This window comes from Mesoplodon bidens (genome assembly GCF_964165515.1).
Source record: "Mesoplodon bidens genome assembly, chromosome: 7".
NCBI lineage: Eukaryota > Metazoa > Chordata > Mammalia > Artiodactyla > Ziphiidae > Mesoplodon > Mesoplodon bidens.
The window spans coordinates 24,601,006-24,617,496 of record NC_138164.1 but is presented as its reverse complement, the minus strand read 5'-3'; the positions used below and the strand labels follow the sequence as shown (position 1 = coordinate 24,617,496).

The 16,491-nt window shown below is 40.7% G+C and overlaps 1 protein-coding gene across 4 annotated transcripts in view; it reads right to left on the bottom strand.

Moving 5' to 3' along the window:
- The window catches only part of SLC35F2 (solute carrier family 35 member F2), a 117,696-nt gene that overhangs the window by 52,863 nt on the left and 48,342 nt on the right, over window positions 1–16,491 (bottom strand). For 2 of the 4 annotated variants that reach the window (XM_081238739.1, XM_081238740.1), the window contains exon 7: window positions 16,333–16,487. In XM_081238739.1, the coding sequence (XP_081094865.1) occupies window positions 16,333–16,487 (155 nt within the window). Of the gene's footprint in view, window positions 1–4,375; window positions 4,500–11,658; window positions 12,688–16,332; window positions 16,488–16,491 lie in introns of those variants that run through there. The other 2 variants (XR_014016214.1, XM_081238738.1) reach the window with 2 other exon arrangements.

Here is a 16,491-nt window from a genome sequence, read left to right as displayed (position 1 = left end):
AAATTTCTCCCAGCAGCCTCAGGAGCAGCGGATTAAATCACCACAATCAACTTGATGTACTCTGCATCTATGGGATACCAAAATTGAGAATGAATCATCCCAAAAGTGAGGTGGTGGACTTTGGGAGCAACTGTACACTTGGGGTTTGCTTTCGGCATCTAATTTGTTTTGGTTTTATGTTCATCTTAGTTTAGTATTTAGAGTTTATTATCACTGGTAGATTTGTTTATTGATTTGGTTGTTCCCTTCCTTTTTCCTTTATATATATATATATTTTTTTTTCCTTTTTCGTTATTTGTGAGTGTGTATGTATATGCTTCTTTGTGTGATTTTGTCTGTGTAGCTTTGCTTTTACCATTTGTCCAAGGGTTCTGTCCTTCTTTTTTTTTCAGTATAGTTTTTAGTGCTTGTTATCATTGGTGGATTTGTTTTTTGGTTTGGTTGCTCTCTTCTTTCTTTCTTTCTTTTCTTTTTTCATTACATTTTATTTTTAATAATTTTCTTAATTTTTATTTTAATAACTGTATTTTCTTTTCTTTCTTTCTTTCTCTCTTTCTTTCTTTCTTTCTTTCTTTCTTTCTTTCTTTCTTTCTTCTTTCTTTCTTTCTTTCTTTCTTTTCAGTCTTGGTGCTCCGGCCGGGTGTCAGCCCTGTGTCTCCGAGGTGGGAGAGCCAAGTTCAGGACATTCACCCACCAGAGACATCCTGGCTCCACATAATATCAAACACCAAAAGTTCTCCCAGAGATCTCCATCTCAATGCTAAGACCCAGCTCCACTCAACGACCAGCAAGCTACAGTGCTGGACACCCTATGCCACACAACCAGCAAGACAGGAACACACCACCACCCATTAGCAGAGAGGCTGTCTAAAATCATAATAAGGTCACAGACACCCCAGAAGACACCCCCGATGTGATCCTGCCCACCAGAAAGACAAGATCCAGTCCCACCCATCAGACCACAGGCACTACTCCCCTCCACCAGGAAGCTACACAACTCACTGAACAACACTTAGCCACCAGGGGCAGACACCAAAAACAACAGGAACTATGAACCTGCAGACTGTGAAAAGGAGACCCCAAACACAGTAAGTTCAGCAAAATGAGAAGACAGAGAAACACAGCAGATGATGGAGCAAGGTAAAAACCCCCCAGACAAAACAAATAAAGAGGAAATAGACAGTCTACCTGAAAAAGAATTCAAAGTAATGATAGTAAAGATGATCCAAAATCTTGGAAATAGAATGGAGAAAACACAAGAAACTTTTAACAAGGACTTAGAAGAACTAAAGAGCAAACAAACAATGATGAACAACACAGTAAATGAAATTAAAAATTCTCTAGAAGGAATCAATAACAGAATAACTGAGGTAGAAGAAAGGAAAAGTGACCGGGAAGATAAAATAGTGGAAATAACTACCACAGAGCAGAATATAGAAAAAAGAATGAAAAGAATTGAGGACAGTCTTAGAGACCTTCTGGGACAACATTAAACATACAAACATTAGAATTATCGGGTTCTCAGAAGAAGAAGAGAAAATGAAAGGGACTGAGAAAATATTCTAAGAGATTATAGTTGAAAACTTCCCAAATATGGGAAAGGAAATAGTCAATCAAGTCCAGGAAGTGCAGAGAGTCCCACACAGGATAAATCCAAGGAGAAACACGCCAAGACACATATTAATCAGACTATCAAAAATTAAATACAAAGAAAAAATATTAAAAGCAGCAAGGGAAAAACGACAAATAACACACAAGGGAATCCCCATAAGGTTAACAGCTGATCTTTCAGCAGAAACTCTGCAAGCCAGAAGGGAGTGGCAGGACATATTTAAAGTGATGTAAGGGAAAAACCTACAACCAAGATTACTCTACCCAGCGAAGATCTGATTCAGATTTGACAGAGAAATTAAAAGCTTTACAGACAAGCAAAAGCTGAGACGAGTTCAGCACCACGAAACCAGCTTTACAACAAATGCTAAAGGAACTTCTCTAGGCAGGAAACACGAGAGAAGGAAAAGACCTACAATAACAAACCCAAAACAAGTAAGAAAATGGGAATAGGAACATACATGTCAATGTATGTCAATAATTACCTTAAATATAAATGGAATAATGCTCCAACCAAAACACATAGACTGGCTGTATGGATACAAAAACAAGACCCATATATATGCTGTCTACAAGAGACCCACTTCAGACCTAGGGACACATACAGACTGAGAGTGAGGGGATGGAAAAAGATATTCCATGCAAATTGAAATCAAAGGAAAGCTGGAGTAGCAATTTTCATATCAGACAAAATAGACTTTAAAATAAAGACTATTACAAGAGACAAAGAAGGACACTACATAATGATCAAGGGATCCATCCAAGAAGAAGATATAACAGTTGTTAGTATTTATGCATGCAACATAGGAGTACCTCAATACATAAGGCAAATGCTAATAGCCATAAAAGGGGAAATGCACAGTAACACGATCATAGTAGGGGATTTTAACACCCCACTTTCACCAATGGACAGATCATCAAAAATGAAAATAAATAAGGAAACACAAACTTTAAATGACACATTTGACAAGATGGACGTAACTGATATTTTTAGGACATTCCATCGAAACAACAGAATACACTTTCTTCTCTAGTGCTCATGGAACATTCTCCAGGAGAGTTCATATCTTGGGCCACAAATCAAGCCTCAGTAAATTTAAGACAATTGAAATCATATCTTTTCTGACCACAACAATATGACACTAGATATCAATTACAAGAAAAAACTGTAAAAGGACCAAACACATTGAGGCTAACAATACACTACTAAATTACCAAGAGATCACTGAAGAAATCAAAAAGGAAATCAAAAAATGCCTAGAAACAAATGACAATGAAAACACAACAACCCAAAACCTGTGGGGTGCAGCAAAAGCAGTTCTAAGGGGGAAGTATATAGCAATATAATCCTACCTCAAGAAACAAGAAAATAAACAACCTAACATTACACCTTAGGCAATTAGAAAAAAAGAAAAAAACAAACCCCAAAGTTAGCAGAAGGAAAGAAATCATAAAGACCAGGTCAGACATAAATGAAAAAGAAATGAAGGAAACAATAGCAAAGATCAATAAAACTAAAAGCTGGTTCTTTGAGAAGTTAAACAAAATTGATAAAGCATTAGTCAGACTCATCAAGAAAAAAAGGGAGTAGACTCAAATCAATAGAATTAGAAATGAAAAAGGAGAAGTAACAACTGGCACTGCAGAAATAAAAAGGATCATGAGAGGGCTTCCCTGATGGTGCAGTGGTTGAGAGTCCGCCTGCCGATGCAGGGGACACGGGTTCGTGCCCCAGTCCGGGAATATCCCACATGCTGCGGAGCGGCTAGGCTCGTGAGCCATGGCTGCTGAGCCTGCGTGTCCGAAGCCTGTGCTCCACAACGGGAGAGGCCACAACAGTGAGAGGCCCGTGTACTACAAGAAAAAAAAAAAACATCATGAGAGATTACAAGACAGCAATAAAGACACAGACTTAGAGAATGGACTTGAGGACACGGGGAGCGGGAAGGGAAAGCTGGGACAAAGTGAGACAGTGGCATGGGCTTATATATACTACTAAATGTAAAATAGCTAGTGGGAAGCAGCCACATAGCACAGGGAGATCAGCTCGGTGCTTTGTGACCACCTACGTGGTTGGGATAGGGATGGTGGGAGGGATATGCAAGAGGGAGGGGATATGGGGATATATGTATATGCATAGCTGATTCACTTTTTTATAAAGCAGAAATAGCACACCATTTTAAAGCAATTATACTCCAATAAAGATGTTAAAAAAAAAAGACTATTAGATAACCAGGTAATCAATACTCCCTGGCAAGATGTAGACTATTTCCATTATCCTAGAAAGTTCCTTCATGCCCCTTCCAATAACCCTTGTGCTGTCTTGAGGCAGCCACCATCCCAATTTCTATTCCCATAAATTAGCTTTTGAACTTCATATAAATGGAATCATACAATATGTACTCTTTTGTTACTGACTTCTTTCACTCATATAATATTTTGCATTCATGTTATTACATTTATCAGTAGTGTATATTTTTTTGTTTCTGAGTGTTAGTACATTTGCAAATATACCAAAATTTATAAATCCTTTCTCCTGTTGATGGATCAATTGTTTCCAACATTTTGTTATTATGATTAAAGCTGTAGTAAGCATTCTTGTTAATGGAAGGCCACTGGACTGACAATCTCTGTTATCTCAAAGGTCCCCGGGTAGTAGTACCCCACATTTTAGTTAGCAGAGTAGGGAAGTATGTAAGTAAGTAATGGGGGAGACCTGGTACATATGCCACTTGAACAGTTGTACCTGAGGTCAGATACTTACAAGAAAACTTTGTGAACTGGTCCTTAGCCTTCTTGAAGGTAGGGAAGTAACAGAAATACAGCAGGACCTTCTGAATGGAGGAATGTAGTTGCTTGTGCTATACATTTGATAGGTGAATCGTTTGCTGTGTTGGTAGGAGACATAGTAATAGAAGAATACTCACTATACCTGGTGATATTTTCCATTCGTCTGTCAGTCTGGAGATCATTGAATATGGACTTGGAGGGCTTTTGACTCCTCCAAAACCAAAAAACAAACTGAGGGTCAATTGCTAAAATCATGGCATTTAGAGTAAATTATCAATGACAAATAATTTGACAAAAGAAAAGTTGGTTGATGGAGTGCATGAAGTGCCACATTGCAAAGGATCTACCATCAGGACAATTTGGAACAGAAATGCAGGATAAGCAGTCCAGCCTACCTGGTACAAAATTTGAATGAAAGTACCCCTCAACCATTTGGAATTGCTGAAGCCCCTGTGTTTTCAGGTAATTCAGGAAATGGGGAGAGCCCCTAAAAAGAGAACTTCTTACTAATAGGATTATGAGTTCTAGAATAATTCATTAGTAAAATAAATGAGACATAACAGTGCCCCCACTTTATGGAGTAGTTTATATTTGTGACATTAATAATGACATTACTTTGCACTTCCTTTATTTTTGGATCTTCCTTCTTCACTGTCAACAACAGAAACAGCTGGGGGTCTTAAGATAACAAGGTAGTGAGATAATGAAACTTGAAATAGCCAAAGTGTTATGAAGAGAGTGACTGCAAGCCTAGGTAGGCAGAACCAGCCCCCTCAGAGGACAGTGGGCCCCAAACATTGCCAGAGGGGCAGTACCCCATGTGCTCAACACTTGACATGCATTCTTTCACCTAATCTTCACATTTTCAGATGAGAAAACAGACACACAAATGAAATCACTTGCTGGAGGCTCACTCAGCAATAGGAAGAGCCAGGATTGTACCCAGCTGTGCTCACAATCACTATGCCAGCTGCTTTGTGATCCCAAGGCTGATGGTTTCCTCCAGAAGAGCTACTGGTCAGGTTTGCCAATCTATTTGTGAACTGCAATTCACCCAGGAGTTTTTTGGTTTGGTTGCTTTTTCGTTAATGGTTCTTTTAAGCTGTAGATGAAGAACTCCATCTCTCTCAGGGTTTAATATAGCAGCACATTAACTATTCTGGCTGGCATGTCTAATAGTTCCCTGGGTAGCGGGCCTGTGTTTGGGAAGCAGCCAAAAACTGAAGCTCAGAACTTATTTTCAAATTCCCAAGGACTAAAAACACTCTCTGGCAGGCTTGAATGCTACCAAATCAAGAACTGTCAAATGGTTGTTCTTGAGTGTCAATGCTTAAAGCTCATAATTCTCCATGTATCTAAATAATAATTCTTTAATTATATTAGGGGCAAGTCCTTCTTCCACTTCTTCTTTTTGTACTTAACGCTTACTTCATTGTCCAGGCTTCAGCTCAAATCCATCTCCTCCTCCTAGTAGATGGAGTCCACAGGGTTCTCTCCCTTCTCGGAGCACTCGTAGCCCTTCCTCTCTTGTCCCACTCAGCTGAAAACACGTGAATTATTCCCAACTGCATTATCTATCACTGTTGAAACAGCAAAATTAGTAACGAGGGAAGAAAATTAAAAGGATAACCAAATTGAAAGAGGTATTGTTTTTAATTGTTATAAATTGGTCCCCAAATAGGCCTGTGGCCTTAGAATGTGCTTTAACCTTCTAAAAGGGACATTTCTCCACCTGCTATGTTAAAAGGTGAGGCAGATGATGAAGTGAAGGAGATAGAAACCATGATGTGCTTCAGTTCAACTTACTGAGCTTAATGGTAGGATAGTCAGCTGGAGAAATGTACATGTTAGAAGGTTAAAGAACATTCTAAGGCCACAGGCCTATTTGAGGGCCAAATTGAGTTGTCTGTCTTTGATGCCCCCAGTTACTTTTCTTGAACTCATCCTATTACCAGGGGCCTAGGACACACACTTTCCCCAGTTTCTTCTCCCTGCCCACTGCATCCCTGTTTGGGGGATCTATGTGAGTGTCCTCCCATAATCTAGCCAGCCTTCCTCTAAAGGATTAGCATGTGGCCACTGAACTCCAGGCAATTTGAGAGTTCCCTGCTCTCTGCAAATAGATCTCCCAGACAGTGTCCTTTGGCCTAGCCTAGATTCCTCCTGCACTGCTCTCCACAAGGAGATGTGGACTTGAACCATGTTTCTATGTCATGACCAAAGAGTTCTCAGGACTGTGCTTACCTGTCAAATTTAGCTCTCAACTAAGCCAAATCCCCCTGCTCTGGCATGTCTCACACTTTAGTTATCAGATCAGATATTAAGACTTGACCCTCCCCCTCCTATTGAATGCTCTAAATTGATGGGAGACCAAATAAATTGTGTATACCCACTGTATCCAAGTAAAGTCACTATATACAGGCATATCTTGGAGATATTACAGATTTGATTCCAGTCCTCTGCAATAGAGCAAGTATCACAATAAAGTGAGTCACACAATTTTTTCTGGTTTCCCAGTGCATATAAAAGTTACGTGTAGTCAGTTAAGTGTGTAATAGTATTGTGTCTAAGAAAAAATGTATATAACTTAATTTTAAAATACTTTATTGCTAAAAAGTGCTAAGCATCATCAGAGGCTTCAGCAAGTCTTAATCTGTTTGCTGGTGGAGGGTCTTGCCTCAATGTTGATGGCTGCCAACTGATCAGGTTGGTGGTTGCTAAAGTTTGGGGCGGCCATGGCAATTTCTTAATATAAGGCAACAATGAAGTCTGCTGCATCACTTTACTCTTACTTTCATGAATGATTTCTCTGTAGCATGCAATGCTGTTTGATAGCATTTTACCCACAGTAGAACTTGTTTCAAAAAGACCCCTAATGAGGAAGTCAGCCTGCTCTTTGAAGCTTTGAAGCCAGGCAATGATTTCTCCTCTCTAGCTATTGAAAGTCCTAGATGGCATCTTCTTCCAGTAGAAGCCTCTTTCATCTACACTGAAAATCTGTTGTTTAGAGGAGCCACATTCATGAATTATCTTAGCTAATCTTTTGGATAACTTGCTGCAGCTTCTACATCAGCACTTACTGAGTCACCTTGCACTTTCATGTTATGGAGCTGGCTTCTTGTCTTAAACCTCATGAACCAACCTCTGTCAAGAGCAAACTTTTCTTCTGCAGCTTCCTAACCTGTATCAGGCTTCACAGAATTGAAGAGAGTTAGGGCCTTGTTCTGGATTGGTCTTTGATTTAAGGGAATGTTGTGACTGGTTTGATCTTCTATCCAGGCCACCAAAATTTTCGGCACATCAGCAATAAGGCTGTTTTGCTTTTTTATCATTCATGTGTTCACTGGAGTAGCACATAATTTCCTTCAAGAACTTTTCCTTTGCAGTCACCACTTGGCTGTTTGGCTCAAGAAGCCTAGTTTTTTCAGCTTTCAACATGCCTTCCTCACTAAGCTTAATCATTTCTAGCTTTTGATTTAAAGTGAGAGACATGTGACTCTTCCTTTCACTTAAGCACTTAGAGGCCACTGTAGGGTTATTAATAGACCAAATTTCAATATTATTGTGTCTCAGGGAATAGTGAGGCTGAGGGAGAGAGACAGGAGAATGGCTGGTTGGTGGGATAGTCAGAATACTCACAACATTTATCAATTAAGTTCACTATCTTATATGGGCACAGTTCATGGCACCTGAAACAATTACAACAGTAATACCAAAGATCACTGATCACAGATCACCATGACAAATATATAATAACAAAAATTTTGAAATATGGTGAGAATTACCAAAATGTGACACAGAAACATGAAGTAAGCATTTGCTGTTGGAAAAAATGGTGTTAATATACTTGCTCAATGCAGGGTTGCCACAAACCTTCAATTTGTAAAAAACCGTGATATCAGCAAAACACAATAAAGCAAAGTACAATAAAATGCGGTATGCCTGTACACTTAATCCAACAGCTGGACTAGGAAACTGAAGTTCTATAGAAATGCCTCTGGATGTGTGTCAGGGGTGAGGGCAGATTCCCTGAAACTGCTTCAATCAATCTTATCAACCAACTGCAATTTCTGGAAAAATAAGATGTCAGGGGGAGTGGTCTATGTAGGAGTTGGTGATGGTGGTGATGGTGGTGTGTGTGTCTGTGTGTGTCCCAACATGTAAAGGTACCTGCACTGGACTTTTTATGAAGACCAAGGCGGATAAGGTCCCACATGGGACCACAAGACCAAAGTCAGAATATGAATCTGAAAGAATGTGAAATACTCAGGGAAAAGTGGAAAAGCACAGTCACCAAGCAGAAAGAAGGCAACATCTGAGGTCAAGGAAAGTGGGACACCAAGCTCCGGCTACTAGCACTGTAAGTCCTCTACAGTTCACCTGGTGTATAGAGTCTGACCTCCCCACTGGGCAGGCTGTGAAGAATAGCTCATTGAGTGATGATTATATGGCACCATCTGAATGCTTGTTATGGTAAGTTGGAGCCAATAATTGTTCAAATGGCCCATGTTTTTTATTTGTATCATTTCTCTCCCCTTTCCAATTTTCTTCTCCAGAAGTGTCTGCACTTTAAGATTTCTAAAGAGGGCAATATTTAAACCAGGAATAAAGTGTATGAAGAAAGCATTGGGGGAAGAAACTTTGGGACATTAAATCCTACAGGTAAAATTTTGCTATCCTAAAGAGGCTTTACTCCTCTCGATATTCCACATATACATAGACAGACTTCTCAAAACACTCTTTATAAAAATACTATTGAAGAACTGCATGTTCAGCATTACCTAATTTCCTCATAAATCTCTTGCCTTTTAATAAGCTAAGTGGCTATTTGCTGAATTTCCCTGATTTATTGGTATCTTTTGAGGGCTGAGGATATATCCAGATACTAAGTGATTAAATGTGGATGAAAATGGTACATCACCATAGTAATGACAGAAAAGAGAATTGTGACTAGGCATACAGAAGACCTCACAGAGATGCATGTCGACAGCTTCTTAAAAGGGCAGGCTCCAGAGCCGCAGAGAAAACTGCACCATCAAGCTAGTTTTTACAGGAAAATCTTCCCAGTTCCTCTCACTGGAGGTGCATTCCACAGGGACTACAGCCCCCTCAGAACTCAGTTTCAAGAAGCAGTGGGAACTTCAGGCTGCCAACTAAACTGAAGGGAATCCTGGATCCTGTATTCACTTTAGCCACCAAACTATGTGACCTGCAAAGGATATTTCAACTTTTCTGACACCTGCATTCTTCAACTGTTAATCAAAGGCAATCCCTGCTGAGGACAGTCATCATAATACCCTCTCTTAAAACAAAACACTTTGATTTAACAGAACATTATGGAGGCACTACAAAATGAAAGATTATGTCACAGGTCTTTTTTATAATTGTTAAAGCGCCACCTGCTGGAAATACTGATCTTACATGCCAATTCTCTGTGAGACATTGGTATCAGAAAGGTGAGAAATGTTAACTACTCATCCACAAAAGAGAACCTAGATTCAAAATGCAGATAATGAAAATGGCGCCAGCAAAACCCTCTCTTCTTACAGTGTTACCACAGTCCAATTGCACAATTTATTACCCCTATTCAACACTAGGGAATGACCTAGCAACTCTATTATATTATTCAGCAGGATTTTTTTTAATGGCACAAATATCTCCAAAAAATATAGAAAAATCAAAATTGCTCTAATAGGCTGAGAAAGAATTTATAGGAGGTTTTCAACTTAAGAACGTGTTGTGTTTCAAAAGTTTGTGTGTCGGGCTTCTCTGGTGGCCAGTGGTTAAGGATCCACCTGCCAATGCAGGGGACACGGGTTCAAGCCCTGGTCCGGGAACCCACATTCCACGGAGCAACTAAGCCTGTGAGCCACAACTACTGAGCCTGCACTCTAGAGCCCACGAGCCACAATTACTGAGCCCGTGCGCCACAACTACTGAAGCCCACGCACCTAGAGCCCGTGCTCCTCAACGAGAAGCCACCGCAGTGAGAAGCCTGTGCACTGCAATGAAGAGTGGCCCCCGCTTGCCACAACTAGAGGAAAGCCCGTGCGCAGCAACAAAGACCCAATGCAGCCAAAAACAAACAAACAAACAAACAAACAAACAAATAAATAAATAAATAAGAAGCTTGTGTGTAAGTCAGATGTTTGAAAACCCATCTTCCATGAAAGTGGTATTATGCAGGCTGGTTAAACTGACAGTCTTCACAACTTCCTTAAACCTTGCACAGCCTTGCAGTACTATTGTTTAGTTGCTGAATGTCATTCATAGCATTGCTTCTTTGGAACACTATTCTGAGTTTTAATTTGGGATGCCCAGGTTGGAACTCCTCTGCCCTTTCCAAAGGGAGCAAGCAAGGAGAAACACCAGGATTAAGGGTGATGGGTAGAAAGAGAGTAGGGTAGGATAACTTATTCCCTATAGACATGTATCTGCATAAAAGGCCTCACTTTAGATCAATATCTCCCCTTAAACGTTCTGAACTGAGACCAAAGACAAAATTTATTTAATAATCACTCAAGAAGTAAGATGACCAAAGGACTAGAAAGGTGATAAATTGCTGTTGACCTGGAAGAGCTCAACCCGTGGTGAGGAGAGGCAGGTAAAGAGCAACACCTCAATTCAATAAGTGCTACGAGGAAGATGTGAACAAGCAAGGGCCCTGGGAACCTAGAGGAGGTGGGGGACCCAGCCCAGATGGCCTAAAAAAGCCTTCACAGTAGAGATGACATTTGAGCCTAGCCTCAACAGACATGTGGGATATTGTCACCTGAGATTCTCTACTTCACCACTATCCCTATATATACAGGTTTATTATTAAGCAAGATATTTTAAGAAATAATCAGTGTATTAATCAAACTGGAAGTCTTCTCCAAAAGGCCAAACATTTTAACATAATCTTTTTTCCACTCACTGACAGTTGTTAATGGTAAGGAGTGAAAACCAAACATCAGTTTTAATTGGCTGCAGGAAATGAAAGGTTATTTCACTCAAAAAGGTTTTTTTAAAAACCCATTAAGGTAATTCAAAAATTTTAAATGTTTATTCCAGCAAATGATCTGGGAGCTTACTCTGATTTCCCCTCCATTCTGGCAGAGCCCCAAATAGATAGGTTTGCTTCGCCTTAAGAAGACATGATTCTGAAAAGTTGGATATGAGGAAAGCTTGAATATATTAAGTCATTTAAAATCCACAAGGGGAATTAGGTAATCAAAACAACCACACAGTAAATATATTTCCATGAAATCAAAATTTTTTAATAATATGAACACTTACCCTCAATTTCTTTATTATATTTTTACCTAAAAAAGTTTACATACAGAGTTTTTGTAAAGTGGCATACTAGTAGTTGATATCATAATGATGCTACATATTAACACTCTGTATTGAAGAAGTATCATAAAAATCTCATGGCACATTATTTGCTAAGAAGTGGCATAATAACGATTGGGAGAAGGTTCCTAGGTTTACTGTACTCTACTTTACGGCTTCTATGGTACTCACAGTTGTATCTCAGGATTACTCAAGTACTGTCCCACCCATGTTCCCAACATGTGAAATCAGTCACCAGACCTCATCTAGTGGCCTAAAGGCCACAAGGCTTGTAGAAGGACAATAACTGCCTCAGCAGGACAAAACTCAGATGCCTCCAAATGAGGAAACCTACTCCAAAACCATCCTGGGCTGCCCCTCCTCCTGACTACCCCGCCCAGCCTGGACAGCCTGCTTTCAGGCTCTGTCCTGAGGCTGGCTCACACCCAGGTATCTATCCAATCCTGCTTTCCTACTTGTACCTCTAAGACCCCAGTGTGGGCCCCATTCCTTGTCTCCCTGACACTAATAGGTATTGGCCCTCAAACACACAGAAACACAATTCTGGCCTTGGCTTCTGCCCTATTTTGGAATTTCTACTTTTGATACATTATTTTGTATTCCTTTGTAAAATCTAACCACTGGATCCAATCCAATGCTACAGAGTATTCACTCTGAGTCTGATACTTTTCCAAGTATCCCAAGGCAGTAGGCTCTGCTTTATCCAGGTGACAGCTTCCAGCTTCCCAGGAAACCCCAGGTGTATGTGTGTGCCTTCTTCTCCAGCTACAAGACTGCAGAGTGGGCTTCCTGGAGGTTCTCCTCAAGCTTCAGTCCCAGGTTGTCAATTCCAATGCTGGTGACTGGTGGCATGCTGCTTTCAGCCGGTTCTGCAGTGCGTGTCGGGGTGGAGCAGTACAGAATGAACCCCACCATGATGACGGTGAAAGAGAGGATGTAGAGTCCTGAAAACTAGGAGGAGATAATTGGCTATGGACAGTGCTCCCTCACATACACAGCTTTGCTGCTGCCTTTTGTCAACGGAGCTTTGAGGGTTACCTTCTCATAAATTTTTTTCCTGAAAGTTGCCCAAGGAGATGCTAATGACCAAAACTGTCCCGTGTGTGTGTACTGGTGAATGTGTGAGCTCTGCCCACATCACCCACCACATCAGCCAACTGGATTCTTGGATCTTTAGGAAATGGACTTTTGCCTTTCTCTGTGATAACCCAGCTGCATCCCACCTCACAACTAGTCCCACTTACTTAGCGGAGAGACTAAAAGTTTAGCATGGTACCATGAGAGACCCAGATTCAGACCCTAGGCACAGCTTACAACACTGGTGTGAAACAATAAGAAAACAGAATGGTTTGGAGAAGAAGAGAAAGAAGATGAGAGAGAAGAAAAAGTAAGACACACTCCCAGGCTTCCCTGGTGGTACAGTGGTTGGAAATCCGCCTGCCAATGCAGGGGACATGGGTTTGAGCCCTGGTCTGGGAGGATCCCACATGCCACAGAGCAACTACGCCCGTGCGCCGCAACTACGCCCATGCGCCACAACTACTGAGCCTGCGCTCTAGAGCCCATGAGCCACAACTACTGAGCTCGCGTGCTACATCTACTGAAGCCCACGCTCCTAGAGCCTGTGCTTTGCAACAAGAGAAGCCACCGCAATGAGAAGCCCACGCACCACAATGAAGAGTAGCCCCCACTGGCTGCAACTAGAGAACAGCCTGCACGCAGCAACAAAGACCCAATACAGCCAAAAATAAATGAATAAAATAAATTAATTTAAACAAAAAAGATATACCCCCAAAGGTAGAAGGAAAAAATGAAATGGGTTTTGAAATGAGTATTAAGTAGATTACAGTCATCTCCAGGTGTGGGCTTCTATGGGTCACCATTGGCTTCAACATGTTAATGTTTCATAGATGCTCAATTACTTCTTAACCTTAAACCGTTAGAACTTTTTAAGGAATGGAATAGCCACAGCCCTCCCCAATGCTGGAAGGCCTCCACTGGATTCAGTGATGATGCAAAGCCAGTGATAATGTCACCCGGAGCAGCAGCCAAACTAATTTCCTCCACAGGTTTCATTCTTGGATCCAATCTCAGCACAGCACCCAGCACATAGCTGGTATTGAATAAATTTTTTTGGGGGGAAAATGATTCAGAAAAGATTAAAGGGAGTTAAAGCTATTTAGAGTACCCTAAACTTTTTTTTTTTTTTGCGGTACAAGGGCCTCTCACTTCTGTGGCCTCTCCCGTTGCGGGGCACAGGCTCCGGACGCGCAGGCTCAACGGCCATGGCTCACGGGCCCAGCCGCTCTGCAGCATGTGGGATCTTCCCGGACCGGGGCACAAACCCGTGTCCCCTGCATCGGCAGGCGGACTTTCAACCACTGCGCCACCAGGGAAGCCCTACCCTAAACTTTTAAAGTCAGTATCATGAAGGTCAATCATGCTCTCCAATAGAATGTTCACTGTTACCTGTGGGAAAACCTAAGTAACTTATTCAAAACATGTCCTGTTTGGTTTGGTGGTTTTAAATGTTTATAAGAAAAAAGTATCTTGTTCCTCTTAAGAAGGCACATGATTAAATGGAGACACCTTTATTAGAAGAGAAAGACTCTGAAGGAGTGAGATAATAAGTCTCCTGAATCAGAGGCTGTTTTTTAAATTTTACCCTTTGTGTCTGGATCTATACAGGAAATTTCTTGTGGCTACTCTGTTCAGTGAGTATTTACTCAAGATCAATCCAGAGGAGGCAGAGTCTGACACCAATGAATACAGAAATTGTTTAATGTCTTTTTCAACTGTGTTTCAAAATATCAGAGCCAAAGTTATTTTAGATACTATACTTTTTTTTTAATTAGTGACATATTGAACTTATGATTCTGTCTTTAAAAATTTCTTCTAAGGTCCTAGATATCGTCTTTATGCTCTGAGTGATTTCCCACCTCTGTAATTTACTCGGAAGATCATAGCAGACCTCCTCTTTACAAGTCTTGAAACAGCCTTTGACCAAAAAGAATAAAATCTGATATGAGTTATGAGTGAGCTGCTAGACATGCAGGGACAAAGAAACATAAAGCAAAAGAACTGCAAAGGAACTTATAGTTTGCATGTTCCACTTTTGAGAATAATATTGTAATGTGGCCAAAAAAAAATGACACACAAGGCTTTTTCTCATTGAAGTTAATACAGTTAAAAAGCAAATATCTACATTAAGGGAGCTTATAATAGGTAGCGACAAGTGTACTTTCACTTTGAAGCTTTTATTTCTTTAACCTTACTTCCTCCTTGGACATTATTTTACTAATGAGGGAAAAGTAAAAGTTAAACTACTAAAGTTACCTCAATATGTTTAGTTTAAAAAAAAAAAAAAAGCACAGGTAAGCGGGGCCAAATGTTATACTGCAGAGCTCTCAAGCTTTCTCTGGGTATGGGTAGCCGTCAACTGGCCTTGAACTGCAGAATAAAACACCATGGTCCCCTAGTGGTGGCCATGTGAAATGCAAGAACATCACCGCAGAACAGCACCGCAGAACAGCTAACTTACTTTTTTTTTTTAACTCACTTTTAAGGCCCCCTTTGTACCCCTTAATGATTGCTATCATAGAAAAAGAAATCTAGGGTTGTCAGGATCACTTCCCTGATTCACTTTGACATTTGTTATTTTTTAATGATGCCACCAAAAAGCTATAAATACTTCTTCAGTCTTAGTTCAGGAATACCTTAACCAGCAAGTTTGTGAAGATAACGGCTGGTTCCTGTGACATGTAAAAGCAAAAATGGTTTATGCTTCTTAAGCAGAAATTTCTGAGAACACACTGAAATAGGCATTGTGAGTTCCTGGCCAATTCCTGGGAACAGTGTAAATCAGTGCCAAGCAATTTCCACCCAGATACAAAATTTTACATGGATAAAGAAATAGAGTTGCTATCCCCAGCTAAAACCAAAATTATCAAGCAACAGCCGACATTCTAACTATTTGTTCAAATGACTGTAATAGCAGCCAAGTCAACAAGCTTTCTACTATGGAAAGATGGATTTCTTTTTTTTTTTAATAAATTTATTTATTTTTGGCTGTTTTGGGTTTTCATTGCTGCACGTTGGCTTTCTCTAGTTGCAGCAAGCAGGGGCTACTCTTCGTTGTGGCGCACAGGCTTCTCATTGCAGTGGCTTCTCTTGTTGCAGAGCACGGGCTCTAGGTGCACGGGCTTCAGTAGTTGTGGCTCACGGGCTCAGTAGTTGTAGCTCACGGGCTCTAGAGCACAGGCTCAGTAGTTGAGGCACACGGGCTTAGTTGCTCCGCGGCATATGAGATCTTCCTGGACCAGGGTTCAAACCCGTGTCACCCGCATTGGCGGGCAGATTCTTAACCACTGAGCCACCAGGGAAGTCCCAGAAAGATGGATTTCTAAGGCAGTAGTTCTCAAAGCAAGACTCTTATAATAACACTAACATGCTATTTGCCTGGAGTGAGAGTGTCCAAAGAAATTCTTGCCAAGAAGATGAGAAGGTTTCATTTCTGGATCTAACATCTTAAAGAAACCCATTACTTCTTTTAAACCAAAAAAAGTGTTCTGATTTGAACAAGATCTATTTGCTCACCTTATAGCCAAACAGAAAGAGTCCAAAGAAAAGACTGTAGAGGTCAGCTGTCAGGATGCCCAGGTTGACAGAAGTGGCACTAGTGACTTTAATCACCAGTGGCATGAAGCTGTACAGGCAAAACATACAGAGGGCAAATGCTACAAACAGCAGGGCTGT